The sequence below is a fragment of the Prinia subflava genome, chromosome 1 (genome assembly GCF_021018805.1).
Source record: "Prinia subflava isolate CZ2003 ecotype Zambia chromosome 1, Cam_Psub_1.2, whole genome shotgun sequence".
NCBI lineage: Eukaryota > Metazoa > Chordata > Aves > Passeriformes > Cisticolidae > Prinia > Prinia subflava.
The window spans coordinates 39,536,661-39,550,516 of NC_086247.1; the positions used below are offsets into that span (position 1 = coordinate 39,536,661).

Consider the following 13,856-nt stretch of genomic DNA (forward strand, 5'->3'; position numbering starts at 1 on the left):
ACATAGTAGATGATCTTTGGCAGACCACTGGTACAATCGGAGAAAATATCACAAAAATAAGCACATGTAGGAGACCTGACCAAAAAATAGGGGTGGGAGAAAGAAATAAAAAGAAAACAGGAAAAAAAGAAAAAAAGAAGAAGCAAATTGAAAAAGGAGAGGGAAATGATGAAGCCCATTCATCACCATATCAGCATATAGGGACTTCCTGTTACTGGATAAGCAAGAGAGCAATCCATCAAACCTAATCAAATGAGGTTTCAAGAAAAGTCAGTAGAGAACAAAAAGCTCTGTCCAGACCATTAGGTTTCTCCAGGAGATGCATCTAGTTGCAACTAGTTCAATTAGATTTGTTGAATTCCTGTTTAGCATCTCTAGACATGCACGCCCTCGTGTCTTTCTATACTTCCTATCATTCCCTAACATTCACACTCTAAAAGCAGTTATGATATAACCAAATTAACCACATGCTAAAGGGGAATTTGCCCAAAGTCTCAAGACAAATATATTTGCTTGCTTTCAGCTAAAGGGAGAAACAGTATAAAGCATCCTTGCCTATTTGACTTACAAATTAAGAAGCTTTTGGTAGGAAAAACTATGCTGCACTTAGAGGTAATGGCATATGTCCAAGTCTGAAAAGTCTCTAATTCAAAACACAGAACACTGACCATTTGATAACATGCTTAGTAATATGCTTAACACTTTTTGCATAATATTCTTTTTCTGAATAATTGTTTATTAGTGACTTTGGGGACGAAAAAGTCATGTTTATTCTTAGGTGGAAATTAGACAATGGCAGAGGAGAAATCAATTGTATATGATATTCTGAAAGATGTATAATACAATTAGAAATTTATTTTCAGCACCAGTTGCATATTTGGTGCTTGGAACAATTCATCTTGATGTCAGATCAGATACCACATTGGTCTCCCAGTGGTATTGACTTGCTAACACTTTATTTTTTGTCAATTGGAATCCCGTCAAACGTATGTCAAATTTTGGTCTTGCAGTGAAATGCAGAGGAAAATATTCTCCTAACACAGTAGAGCTAACGATATTCTTTTGACAACATAAACAGTGTCTTGAGGTTGCTTCTTCCTTTCCTGTGTTGAATAAATTGCCTTGCACTTCTGCATGACTTGAACACAACCTGGCATTTAGAAGTCTACTTTCACAGCCAGAATGTTCTGTAAAATGTTGTAGAACAATGTTGACTTTGTCATCCTTGTAAACAATGTGCTTACAAAAACTGTTGTGTAGCTGTTCTATGATGTTCCAGCACTAAAGCTGCAAAAGTAACATTCCTTTTTATATGGAAACAGCCATTCTGATAGGCCTGCAATAGATGTCCAAAGAGGAAAGGATGAGTTCCAGAACTAAAGCATCGCTCTGAAAATTAGGTAGCAAATTCTATTCCTGGATCTGCTTTAGGCTTCCTAAGAAACATTACAAAATTCACAAACCCTTTTTGTTTCACTTTCTCAACTATACAACAAGTACAACATTTACATGTCTCTTACAGGAACATTGCAAAACTCTCTTCATCAATTTTGAGATCCTCAGAAAAAGGCACCACTGTGAAATTCTGTATTTTTTCTAAAGTGTTCTGCTCATTTTGGGTTAGTTGCTACTTTTCTAAAATTCAATTGAGATTTCAAGAGTTATGAATTGCAATGATGTAGTAGAGTTTGGGCATGGAGAGAAATTCAAATTCCATTATGATGTGGCTTACATCAGCCACCTGTAGAACATAAATAAAACGTTAACTGCAGAGGTAACAAACAAGGGCATGGAAACACAGATTGATCTAGAGATCTAGATCTAGAGACCACAAAAGCCAGTGCAATCATGAAGCAATCTGTGTTTCCATCTAGAGACCACAAACATCAGCTATGCTGATCTTCTTAGAGATGGACTGTTAAAAAATCCTGCTACAAACGCCAACCTCTTCCCAGAAAAAGATTTTCAAAACACCTGAATCATCATCCACAGTTAACTTGTTGGTTGATTGTGAAACTCCTTCTAATACATTTAACCAATTTGTGTTAAGTCCTGTGTAAGTTCTGAAGGGGCTGGACCTCATATAGACCTTGGTCATGTGACAGACTGCCAGCACTTAATAAGCTTAAAAATACCATTGTGACTGCAATGATAGTGGTAATTCTATTGCCTTTGTAGCATTTTTCTTCACTGTTACAGGCAGTAATATCAACACATATTTCATGGTTTTTTCAATTATTGAAAAAACTGTCCACCACTTTCAAAAGGGCCATGTTTTCACACACAGTATCTTTGCTTTAGTCATATTCTAAATGTTTGCAGTTAAACTAGACTGACCTGCTAAACAATACACCTATATGCTTTGCTCATTGCTACTATTTATAGGACTAAATAATCTTACCATAGGCAATGGGAACATTTTCATTAAATCATGTGTTAGACAACTTGGTCTTACTTTTTGAATTTGAAGCTTAAGAAAGCTCATATTTTACAATTTGTCTCTAAGCATAAATTGAAATCCAGGTTTATCAGCCAGAAGTTCTTCCTAAAGAAGATACAAGGACTACATTTTAATTCTATATCTAAATGAGCTATGCAAATACACTTTTTGGTCCCTGGCATACCTGTAATATTTTGAGTGGAGTCGGTATGACCTATCTTCATGTACTTAAGATGTTTAACTAAGTGAAAAGTGAAGTTCCTTGTCTGAACAAGAAATGGTTCAGTGGAAAGATACTTCAATGAAAGGATTGGAAGGATAAATGTAATGATTCCATTTCTCTTTTATATACTAGAGTAAGTGAAATAATATCACTACTTTCCTGTTGTGCAGAAACTATCCTGCAATCTCTGAGATAGACTCAGGCTAGAATGAAAATCATTTGGCTAAATCAACACTTCAGAGGCAGCTGCACCAAAATCCTAATGTCTAACACACCCACCAGAGAATATGCTTGACAGACAGTTAATTATTTCATGTACGGCCACTTCATTAACAGAATTTCAGAGAAGTCATGTACAGCAGTTGGATTCCCAAAAGAAAGAAAAATCATTGAATGCATTAGTTTAACTTCTACAGCATCAGCATATAATAGAGAAATCTTTGGAAATAAATGATATTTTTTAATTGTAAACTTGCAGCTAATAACTGTTGCCAAAAATATAATAACTATTATACCAATACAGTACCCAGGGTCCATCCATGCTGCTTGCTTTTTCCAGATGTCTGAATTTAGCCAACTGGTTAACCGTGCCCAAAAAACTTGACACAGTTAAGTCAAGAATTAGAGTATCTCACAGGAACTTACACAGAAATGTAACAGATTTATGAAAAAGGATCGAGATAGACATGTAAGGAATAGGACTAAGGGCCACACAAAGTTCAGAATTATTTTTTCCTACTTCACACTTGCTTTGGTCACAAAAAGAGATTGGGTAAACAAATACTGCTTGTTGCACAGTGACTGTTAAAACACTTTATTTTCCAGTGCACTCTGGAAGATCTTTTCTTTTACTGCAGCTTTAATCAAGTTATGCCAACAGCAAGTACAAATATACAAAATATACATATATATATATGGGGTGTGTGTGTATATATATATATATATATATGCACACTTGATACTGTAGTACATACTGCCTAACTACTGAACAAGTGACACCACATTCCCCACTCCCATTTTTTGAAGATGAAATGAGCTGTGTTTTTCTCCAAGATTTTTTGGGAGCTCTTTACAGTCCTGTGCTGTTTTTTGGAGTAAGCTAAATTTTGTTTAATGCACAATGAAGCTGATGAAGATCATTTTACATATTTCTCCCTTTTATCTCAGTAAGGGATCAGGTTCATCTTGTTATCATCTGCATTTCACAGAGGGTGACACTTTCAAGTGGAGTAACAGTCATGAGTATGACTGTTTTATGCTGCCTTAAGCAGATCTGACTAAAGCCTGGGCTTCTCTAAGTTTTATTCAACTGTTTCTGGACCAAAATGGTTGTTATGGAAAATGGGAACAGCTGGAAAATAGCAGGACACGAGCAATGTCCAGCTTTTTAAGCACCGTCAGTCCCATGGTTAAGAGTGTGGATAGCTACATTAGTGCTTATGTTCACTTTTGCAATCTTCCCACTCTGGAGGGGTTCTAACTGAGCTCATTTCAGCCTCTTTTATTTGAACATCACAAGCAAAAGCATGAAAATGGATTTGTTTCAACCTATTTTTACAGCATTTAGTTTTCTTCTCACTGCTTCTCACTTTACTTTGGAGATCTTAGTTTTGACTGATGAAAGAATGACTATGGAGTACAGGAACGAAAGACTCACAGTGAAACAACAAATTCTTAGAGTCTGTAGGGCTGATTCTAAAGAAAGGAGTTCTAATTATTCATGTATAGGTCGTTTAAAATGACTGATAATTTTATTTAAACAGGGGGAAACCAGAATGAAAAAACAACAGATCAAGTTCTAACACATTCCTGAGATACAGTACAGTATGAAGGTGCACCTGATGAACACAACTCTTAATAAACAAAGTAAAGTTGGAGCGGAAGGAAAATGACTGTATTTAACACTTAACAGTCTCACCATATGAGCATTATTTATTAAGTGTTATGATATTTAGTATCTCTTCAAGTATTATAGAAACCCTGCTTTTCATCTCCTTATATTACTTTCTGGTATTTTCCCTAGAACACAGGATTGGTTTAAAGGATTGTTTATGCAGATGAAGAAATTCTAAATTGTGTAAATGGATGTGGCACCAGCTTTAAAAGTTAGAAAAATGAGCTCATGCAGCAAAATTCACACCAGAGATGTATTTCAGTTTCCAATACTCCTAAAATATCATGCATACTTCATGTTCTATACTTGCAAACATGGAACAGCTACCTTCCTTACAAAGTCACCAACCATAAAATATAACCTAAGTTTAAACTGAAGATTTTGAAGACTTCTTAGGAAAAATTTCAGCACTTCTAGTAGTTTAATATAGTGTTATTTTTTAAAACATTGACAATGTGTTGAGATTCTTAAGACCAACACTGCCCTAAAGAGATTGAAGAGCTGATAACAAAACAAATTCACAAAGCAATCATGGAAAAAGTCTTGTTAGGGAAATACTGGGTCCTGCCACTATCACTAAGGTGAGCAGTATTTTGAGAGCAGATCTACTGAACCAGTCAGTGTTTTTACTGATTTCATTATTACTAGAGCAGCAGAACTTGTACCCAATGGTATGGAATTATTATGTATGGAAGTAATAAAAATTGAGAGATTGCAGCTGGCTTTTGCAGAAGATAATAGGCTTACAGTCTTATGCTTAGTTCTCTTTGACACAGAAGGGAATATTTGGCATGACCAAACATTAAAAGAATACTTTTAAAAAGAATTTCTTTATCAAACAGTCTGTACAGTCATAAGAGATAATTCGGCATGTTTCAAAGAATGATGATGCAGAATACAGGGCTCCAGAGAACATAATTTACAATATAATTAAAGCTCCGCTGTCTTGAGCAACTCAGCATTCTGCCAAAATCAGTATTTTTGAAACACTGAGAAATACTCAGGGACTGTGATGACACCAGAGGAAGATGCAGGAAACAGATCAGAGTTGTGATGAAAGCTGTAACTTATGGTAGATTGATATTCCTCTACTGGAGAAGGAATGACTCTCAACAGAAAAATAATGCCTTAAAAATTATGCCTCAATAGTAACAGAAGCAGAAAACCACAGCCCAGAAGTAGCTTCTTTGAACACACAGGAACAATTCAAAGAAAAGGAAATCCATCAGATTCAAATCCTGGTTTTTCCTGTTCCCATATTGTTTATCCTTGACATACCCATCTGGTAGGAAAAATTGTTAAGTCACAAATGTTGTGCAGGGTAAATACAAAAGTCTTGTGGAAACCTAGAACCCAGGACTCCAGTCAGAAACAAGAACTCTTTCCATCAGAGAATTGTAAATTACCTTCAGTGAATTTCATGTACTGCCATCATATAGAAATCTCCAAGGGTAATAGCCTTGTTACATTACACCTGCACTACAATGGACTTTGGCCAGTTTTTAATTTAATTTACACAAACCTTATTCAGAGATAGTCAAGGTTAATGAAGTTACACTTGCTTTATAAAGCAATAGAAGGAACACTAAAATTAAGTTCTAGAAGGAAATCTCAGGAGGCTATAAAGGAACATCAGCTGATTTACTCAAGTTTTAACTTTCTGTTTTTCATTATTTTTAACTTTACTGATTATTCATTGTATACTTTTCAGTAACCAATTTACTACGCAGTTAACTGTGCTTTCTATCTGACTGCTATTCTTGATTTTTATTAAGACAATTCAGAACAGTTTGGTCTCATTCTCTTTTTGTGGGCCGTTTCTGTGTGATTTCTTGTGGTTATATGTGTAACTACAGGAATTTTGAAACTATTTTGATTGTATTTTGATTATTTTTGTGAGGTATGACTCTTTTGTTTGTTTCCATTATATTATGCTGATCTCTTCCAGCACCCTGAGTCTGGCTGAATTTTAGCATCAAAAGATACTTTCTGTCCCATCTGTCACTGATTCCTCATCATCTGCTTATTATGCATAAATTATTTAAACCAAGTGACATGTCACAGATTTAACTGTTGCAACAGGTACAGTCCTGACCAAAGAACTGCATGAACTAGAAAAAATGGCAGGAATCACAGGATCTTGTAGAAGTCCTGAGAAACCTCATGTTTCTGAAGCACATCTCAGAGACTTTTTTCTCAGCAGGGCGAAATGTCTCCATTTGCTTGAAGATACAGGACAACACTAGCTCAACGCATGAGTTACCTTAATCTATGTGGTTTACCTCATAGTTTCTAGCTGCCCTCCCCTTTCCTTCTTACTTTCTCCAAGAAAAAGTTCACACAAGAGTGTGCTTCGGTGGAAGTTTTGAGGAAGTTCGTGGAAGAATTTAGAGTGGACCCTTCCAAAGATGGATATGCAATACAAACCATAACCAAGATTAACTTAATACATAAGTGCAAAGTTCTGTTTACTTCTTCAAATGAGCATCAAGAAGATGCAAGTACAAAGCAAATTCTGAGAGACATGTTTGCCCCATGCAGCTGTGAACACATTTCCTGATTCGAAACTCATGGTTGTAAAAGTCAGCCACTCCCTCAGAAATACTTAATCAGTCTTACGTGTTTCTTTGAGTCTTTTTATTACCTCTATTATCTAGTGTTGAGAAAAGCTACTTTGCATATATTTTGAATTCTCCGGTGTTCATATAACAGCCGTACTATACCTTAAATGTGTCTTCACTGTTGGGATTAAACAGCTGTTGTTTCCCAGATCCCAAAATAATAGGACCAGAAGCTTTGTTTTCTCCATAAGCATAAAGGAATACTGTTGCTGTTGTGCCAGCTGTTTCAAAATCCCCAGTGACTACAGTTATCTTCCAGTCTCCTTCTGTAAAGTAAAAAAAAATTAAAATGTTTTTAAAAATGTTAATTACACAAAGCAGTTTACTTGAAAGATATAAACGAAAGCACAGTTTGGCCCAAGGACTGTGACTATAAAGTACCTGAAAGGTAATGATATTGGGAGAGGCAACAGAGGACTGGCCAAATACTGCACCATTCAAACTCATATTAAGCAAGTTACAACCAAGGATTGAGGAGGCTTACACTGCATTAAAGCCAGAAATATGAACCCAGAGCTAAATGAGAGTTCTAGTGATAACCCTGAGGGTCGACACAGAAGCAGACCACCATCTGGAATTTGGATTATGAAAACAGTATAACCAAAAAATGCAACAGGAAAAATGTCTAAGCATCCCGATTAAGTACAATTTCCCCTCATTTTAGGTTGATGTGATACATCAACAGATTTCCATTTGCCTGGATGGGAGTGTGATACTGAAATCTGCATGACAAAAGATAAGGTTTTACAGAAAACTCTGAACAGATTAGGACTCATTAGAAAGTAATTTTATATAAAGCTCCCTGACACTAAAATGTCATCTATGCTCCAATACAATGTACACAAGTTATTTAAATATTCAAAAGCAGCTTAATATAAATCTTATTTTAAAAAAGAACAATTCATAATTGTAAAATGCATTTCTGTATCTGAAAAGATGGGACTGCATGCTTCTCCACCCCTCATTGATTGCAGCTTTTGTCTGTGTGAAATTCCACATAACGACTTAAATTCATTCTGTTCAAGGAAAACAACAAATGAAATACCAGCCCACAGTCATCTTCTAAATAAATGCCATAGCGTACACTGCAGCTTTCTTAGTAGAAAGCTGTCTGGTAATACCTGCTTGATTTAAATCTCTTGTTTGACAGAAGTATTTATCTTGGACCAGCCTCATTATCACTCAGTAATTTGCCCCACAAAATTGAACTGGAGCAGGAAGTTTGATTTCCTGTTTTCCAAGTGTTTAGAGGTCTGGCTGATGTCTGGTTTGGGAGGGTGATAGAATTTTAAATGCATATAAATACACAGCTGGGAGTTCAGAAAGCAGCAACAGCTCGTTTGTTCTGTCCAATCAAACCTGGCCCACAGACTGAGGGAAGGAATTATCCCCTTGTCCTCTGCTCTGATGAGACCCCACCTGAGTACTGCATCCTGCTCTGGGTTCCCCAACAGAAGACAGATGTGAACCCATTGAAACAGGCACAGAGAAGGGCCATGAAAATGGTTAGGGGCTGGAGCTCCTCTCCAGTGACAAAAGGTTGTTCAGTCTGGAGAAGAAAATGTTCAAGGCAGGTACACTTTGTTGACAGCCTTTCAATATATTAAGAGGCTTAAAAGAAAAGCAAAGACTTTTTACAAGGACATGTAGTGCTTTGTCAAGGGGGAATGGTTTTAAAGAAGGTAGATTTAGATAAGACATGAATAATATTTTTTTTTTACTGTAAGGATTGTAAGACACTGGAACAGGTTGCCCAATGAAGTTGTAGATGTCCCATCTCTGGAAGTGTTTGAAGCCAGGTTGGATGGGGCTTTGAGAAACCTGGTCTAGTGGAAAATGTCCCTATCCATGTCAGGGGCTGTACTAGATATCTTCAAAGATTTCTTCCAACCCAAATTATTCTACAATTCCATAAAGGAAGTGAACCATCCAATTTTCATTAAAAACTGTCAGACTCCAGCTTGTAAGAAACTCTATTGTGCCTTTGAAAATCTGCATGTTCACACCTTTCTCTATAGACTCACTTTCTTGATAAAAGAACTGTAGCACCAGAAAATAAAAAGATAAACATCAATTAGAAGAGTGAAAAGCCTCTATATACTCATGATGGAAACAAAGAGCATAAGGCAAGAGCTCCCTGCCCCATAGAAAAAGCCTGTTTACAAAAAATTCAGCCTTTTCCATTTTCAAGCAATAAATAATATAAATTTACTAAAGACAAAGTTCCTTTGAACCATTTGACTGGAAAATAAGGACAATTCAATTTACAAGGGCTTCCGAGGAATGGTGCAGACAAGGAATAAAATATGACCCACTACTCTTAAAATGTCAGACATCATTCAGAAACAAATACTCATTTTAAAGCAGCTAAAACATATTTTCTTTTCAACATGTTCATTGATTATTGTGCCTCAAGTGGTTTTGATGGCCCTTTCTATTGTACTATCCTCTCAAAGTCTGTCTTTTGTTAAGAAGTGGGGTTCTGAAATGATGCAGTTGCCACTGTTGAGGCTGTATTTTCTAGCTAGTTCAGCTCTTAACTCCCAGGTATAAGCTTAGTATCTATAATTTATTTTGCACACAACTACCCTTCTGAAGGTAAAGTAGGGAATCAAACTTTCCCAAAAAATTGTTAAGAAGAGTTTTGTTTTGGACTCCTCTATATTGACTTTGAGGCTTGTTCCTTTTTTTCTGGAAATAGAAAGGATCTGTGTTTGAAAGACAGTGTGGGTATAGGAAAAGAATCTTTAAATTTCTAATCTCTTTTATGCCAGAAATCCTCATTGCATTGAACTGCATGCTTCCAAATGGAAAAGGGAAACAGTAAGTATTACAAAAGCATAGTTCTTATTGGCATAAAAAGCTGGCTTGTTCTGATGAGAGTGCCAATGGCTCCTTAATGACTGAAGAGGAACACACTGTGAGAGGAAAAGGATACAGATGAAGGCGCTATGACATAACTTTCATTTAGCATACATAGAGGAAATATGCAAGCTATCATCTGGGGTTCTGGAGACATCAGAAAGTGGTATCTTGACACAGATGTAAGTCTAGACATGGGGTTTTTTTTGTTGTTTGGGTTTTGTTTGTTTGTGTTTCTTAATTTCCTATCATATTAGAAACATTAAACTACACTGGAAAGTTCTACTTCCTAGGAAAATAATTCTGGTTTTTATTAAAAAGTGATACAGAAAGAAAATGTCATATATTTAAAAGCTCATAGGGAAAAAGGTGAGTGAACAACCACTCATATGGAACCAGTAAACCAGAATTGGAGCAGTCCCTCTAGGTACAGGATACACAATCTCCAGTCTCTTTCCTACCGATCCACATTCTCCCGAGTGTCTCAAACAGGAGCTTATTTGTTGCCTATACTTTTGGCTGCCTTACTGTGATTGAGGCTTTTGCACACCCTGAATGGCACAGCCCAGAGCCCCAGCTGTAGGTGCAGAAAGGACTTAGCAGGCCAGTCTGAATCATTGAAAGGAGGGCTCCCAGGGCAGGCCATGCAAAAGCGAGGTGTGGGGAACAGATAAAGCACAAAGAGTGATAAACAGACAGCAAATTACTGCCTGCTGAAAAAAGCACAGAAAGCAAGAAGGACAAAGATACTTGGGACTCAAAAACCTGTAACAAGGTGGGAGTTTCATATATTTTCTAAAATAGCTGGGTGAAAATTTTATCGCTAACCACTTGCCATAGGAACAAGGTCTAGGACAGGGTATTTAGTTCTTCATGGATATTTTGATTGATACAACAAATTTTGAATAAACATGTTAAAACTTTCTCACAATGCCTCCTAGACCATTGTTCAACCTACAGCATGAAGCTCTTCTCATAGTTGAGAAATTCTAATGTGTTATTAAGAAATTAAATTTAATATGCTCTGGTTGCCAGCGCAGAAAATTCAACCTAAACAAATATGAAATCACAAGTAAAACAGAAAATTAAAATCTATTTTTGGGAAAAAAATCTATATATAGGTCAGGAAAAAAATCATGTTTCAAAATGTTAAGTATAAAAAACTGAAATCAAGATAGATCACCAATAAATACTAGAAGAATAGGATCTTTTCAAGGAAACAGAAAGAAAAATAACATTATGGAAAGAAAAATGATAGAATAAATAGAAAGCATAAACAAAGTTATTTATTTTTTAAACTAAAAAGTGAAGTTCAGAGTTTACTGAAATGTTCAAATAGTATACTATAATTAATGTTTTAAAATAAATATAAATGGTAACAAATGTGTAAAGCAATTAGTTCTGAAACAGAAACAGTCTTCATTAATACCAGAAAACAGAGCAACATTTACCATTTGCTTCTTGCATTTTCAGCTGCTGATTTTTTTCAAACCCTGCCAAAAAAAAAAAATCCATTAATAAAAGATCTATCCTTTAACATTATACAAAAAGTTAGAAAGAGATAAAAAATACATTCTGTTTTTCTGGCCAATACAAAAAAATAATTTTTCTCATTCATTCCCTCATTACTTTCTCACTATCGCCTATAGCAATTATATAAACTGTGTTTCTCTTTCAGAAATATAGCAAAGCAAACTGCAAAGTTGTTAACTCTGATATTTACAGTGTAAAATCTACTCAGATTTCTTCCTTGGAAAAGGATTGCTAATTATTGTTTTTACTTCCATAAGTTACAATAAATCTTACCTTGAGGGAACAGCTCAATTTCTGAATGGATTATACCCTGAGATATAAATGGAAGCCACCTAAAGAAAATAAGAAAGCAGGAGGAATCAATTTTTATTTATATTACTATATAACTGAATGATCCATATCTGATATTCATACTGAATATACCTAACAAAATAGGATCTCTACTCCTAAAATTTCAGTATTTGATTTATGTTGAAGTAGAAATTATCTGACACAACAAAGAAATTTCTTCTGTGCAAAAGTAAGAGCTATGTAGGTATAAAATACACTGGTATGAGATTAAGAGACTAGTGTGACACTCCTGTACTCATTTCCATAGCTAAACAGAAGAATATAGCACAGAACATTGTTTTCAGTATCGTGGATTGAGAGGTAAGTACGATTTGTATGTATCTCTTCCAGTATTTCTTAAAACTACAGTTCAGTATCAAAAACAAAGATGGAACCAAACACTTTCTTTCTTATTCCTCCTATAAGTCTGAGGACAGGTAAATGAGTCTAAAAAAAGACAAATCAAGGACAACATTCTTTAAGTTTCCTAGTCATGTTACCCTAGGCTATGTATAATTTTGAAAACTTTTCATTCAGAACATGGATTACCAACAGCTTTTGTTTCCTCTGACTTGGAGGAAACAAATTGGCTCTTTTTTTGCCAGAAAAGAAAATGCAGCAATCTTCTGGGCTGTAGTTTTTTCATTTCCTTGCTCCACTTCCATGTACTCTCCAGGAATGACCTAAATCGTTCGGCCTCCCATGAAGTCTGGTTGGATTCCAGGACAAGCTGGACAAGAAAAGTCCAGAGCAACCTACAAAGTTTCCTATTTTTCGTCTTGAAAATATTACTTGGCCAATTCATATAAAAGCTACTCCCTAAGAAATGAATTTTCTCTTACTAAACTACTTATTTCTATCCCTTCTACTAAAAACTAATGGCACAAGTATCTTCTGAAGTCCCTGATGCTAAAAGGTATAAGTAACTAGCAAATACTGTATAATTGAAATCGAGTAGAATCTATTAGATGTTCAGGAACTAATATCAGGCTTTTAAGACAGACAAAATGCTTTTGTTCCCCTGGCTAAATGAGAACAAAGACAGAACTTTTTTCATGTCCTGGATCAGAAAATAACTATGAAAAAGAAAATAAATGCGCGGCTGAAGATTACTGAATTAGATTTCTGATTGCAAAAACCTTCTCCCTCTTTGAATAGAGGTACATTTTGGCAGACATGGAAGCTACACCTGATCCCCACCACTGACTTATTTTAATCCTTTTTCAGTGGAAGAGTTTCCTTGTAGAGAAGTTAGACATTAAAAAAGAAACACTTGTTTCTTTTTAACACTCTGTCATAGAATAATAAACATCAGATGTTAATTAACACAGAATTAAGGCAGCAAAGTGTCCTGCCATTTATCATTCCTAAGCCATGTTGTTCACTAAAGATTGTTATGACATAAAGAAAATTTCACCTGTATTTTTTTAGAAAGGTAGCAACTACAGCTAGTAACAACAGCTGGGCCACATCCAAATCTACTCAGAGAAATCCTCAGTCTTAAACTACTATTTATAACCATCTTACCAGCTGAAAAAAATTCTCAGATTTAGAGACTTAATCAAGATGAGAAAGCATCTTTATTCCTGTTTTTGAGGATGTGACACCAAGAATTGAAAGAAGCTGTTTAAGGTTATATAACATATTCATTCAAATCCCGACAAAATAACTAGGCAAAGTGCATTTATTAAATATTATTAATTAAATATTATTCATTCTAGTGCCTTGTCACATTGTCATATTGTTTCTCTTCACTTTCTTTATTTCACTCGAGTCATGCATACACCCAGGAGAGAGACTGTAAACTGGAAACACCAAACATGGGATTATCATATTTTTCCAAAAATGCAAAATGAAGTATTCATCAATTGACTTTTAAGATGATTATTTAGTAACTTAAATGGAACATCTACAAAATAGTTCTAGGCATCATATTTGCCTCTCTGGCCATGC

At 35.4% G+C, this 13,856-nt stretch overlaps 1 protein-coding gene across 11 annotated transcripts in view; it reads right to left on the bottom strand.

The window, feature by feature from the left end:
- RP1 (RP1 axonemal microtubule associated) overlaps positions 1–13,856 on the bottom strand; it is a 219,289-nt gene that overhangs the window by 101,556 nt on the left and 103,877 nt on the right. For 10 of the 11 annotated variants that reach the window (XR_010079946.1, XM_063394047.1, XM_063394010.1 and 7 more), the window contains 3 exons: positions 11,847–11,905; positions 11,492–11,533; positions 7,281–7,444 (listed from right to left, as the gene is read on the bottom strand). Coding sequence is in view for 10 of the 11 variants with exons in the window: in XM_063394047.1 (XP_063250117.1) it covers positions 7,281–7,444; positions 11,492–11,533; positions 11,847–11,905 (265 nt within the window). In the remaining variant the exon portion in view is untranslated. The remainder of the gene's footprint in view (positions 1–7,280; positions 7,445–11,491; positions 11,534–11,846; positions 11,906–13,856) is intronic. The other variant, XM_063394058.1, reaches the window with a different exon arrangement.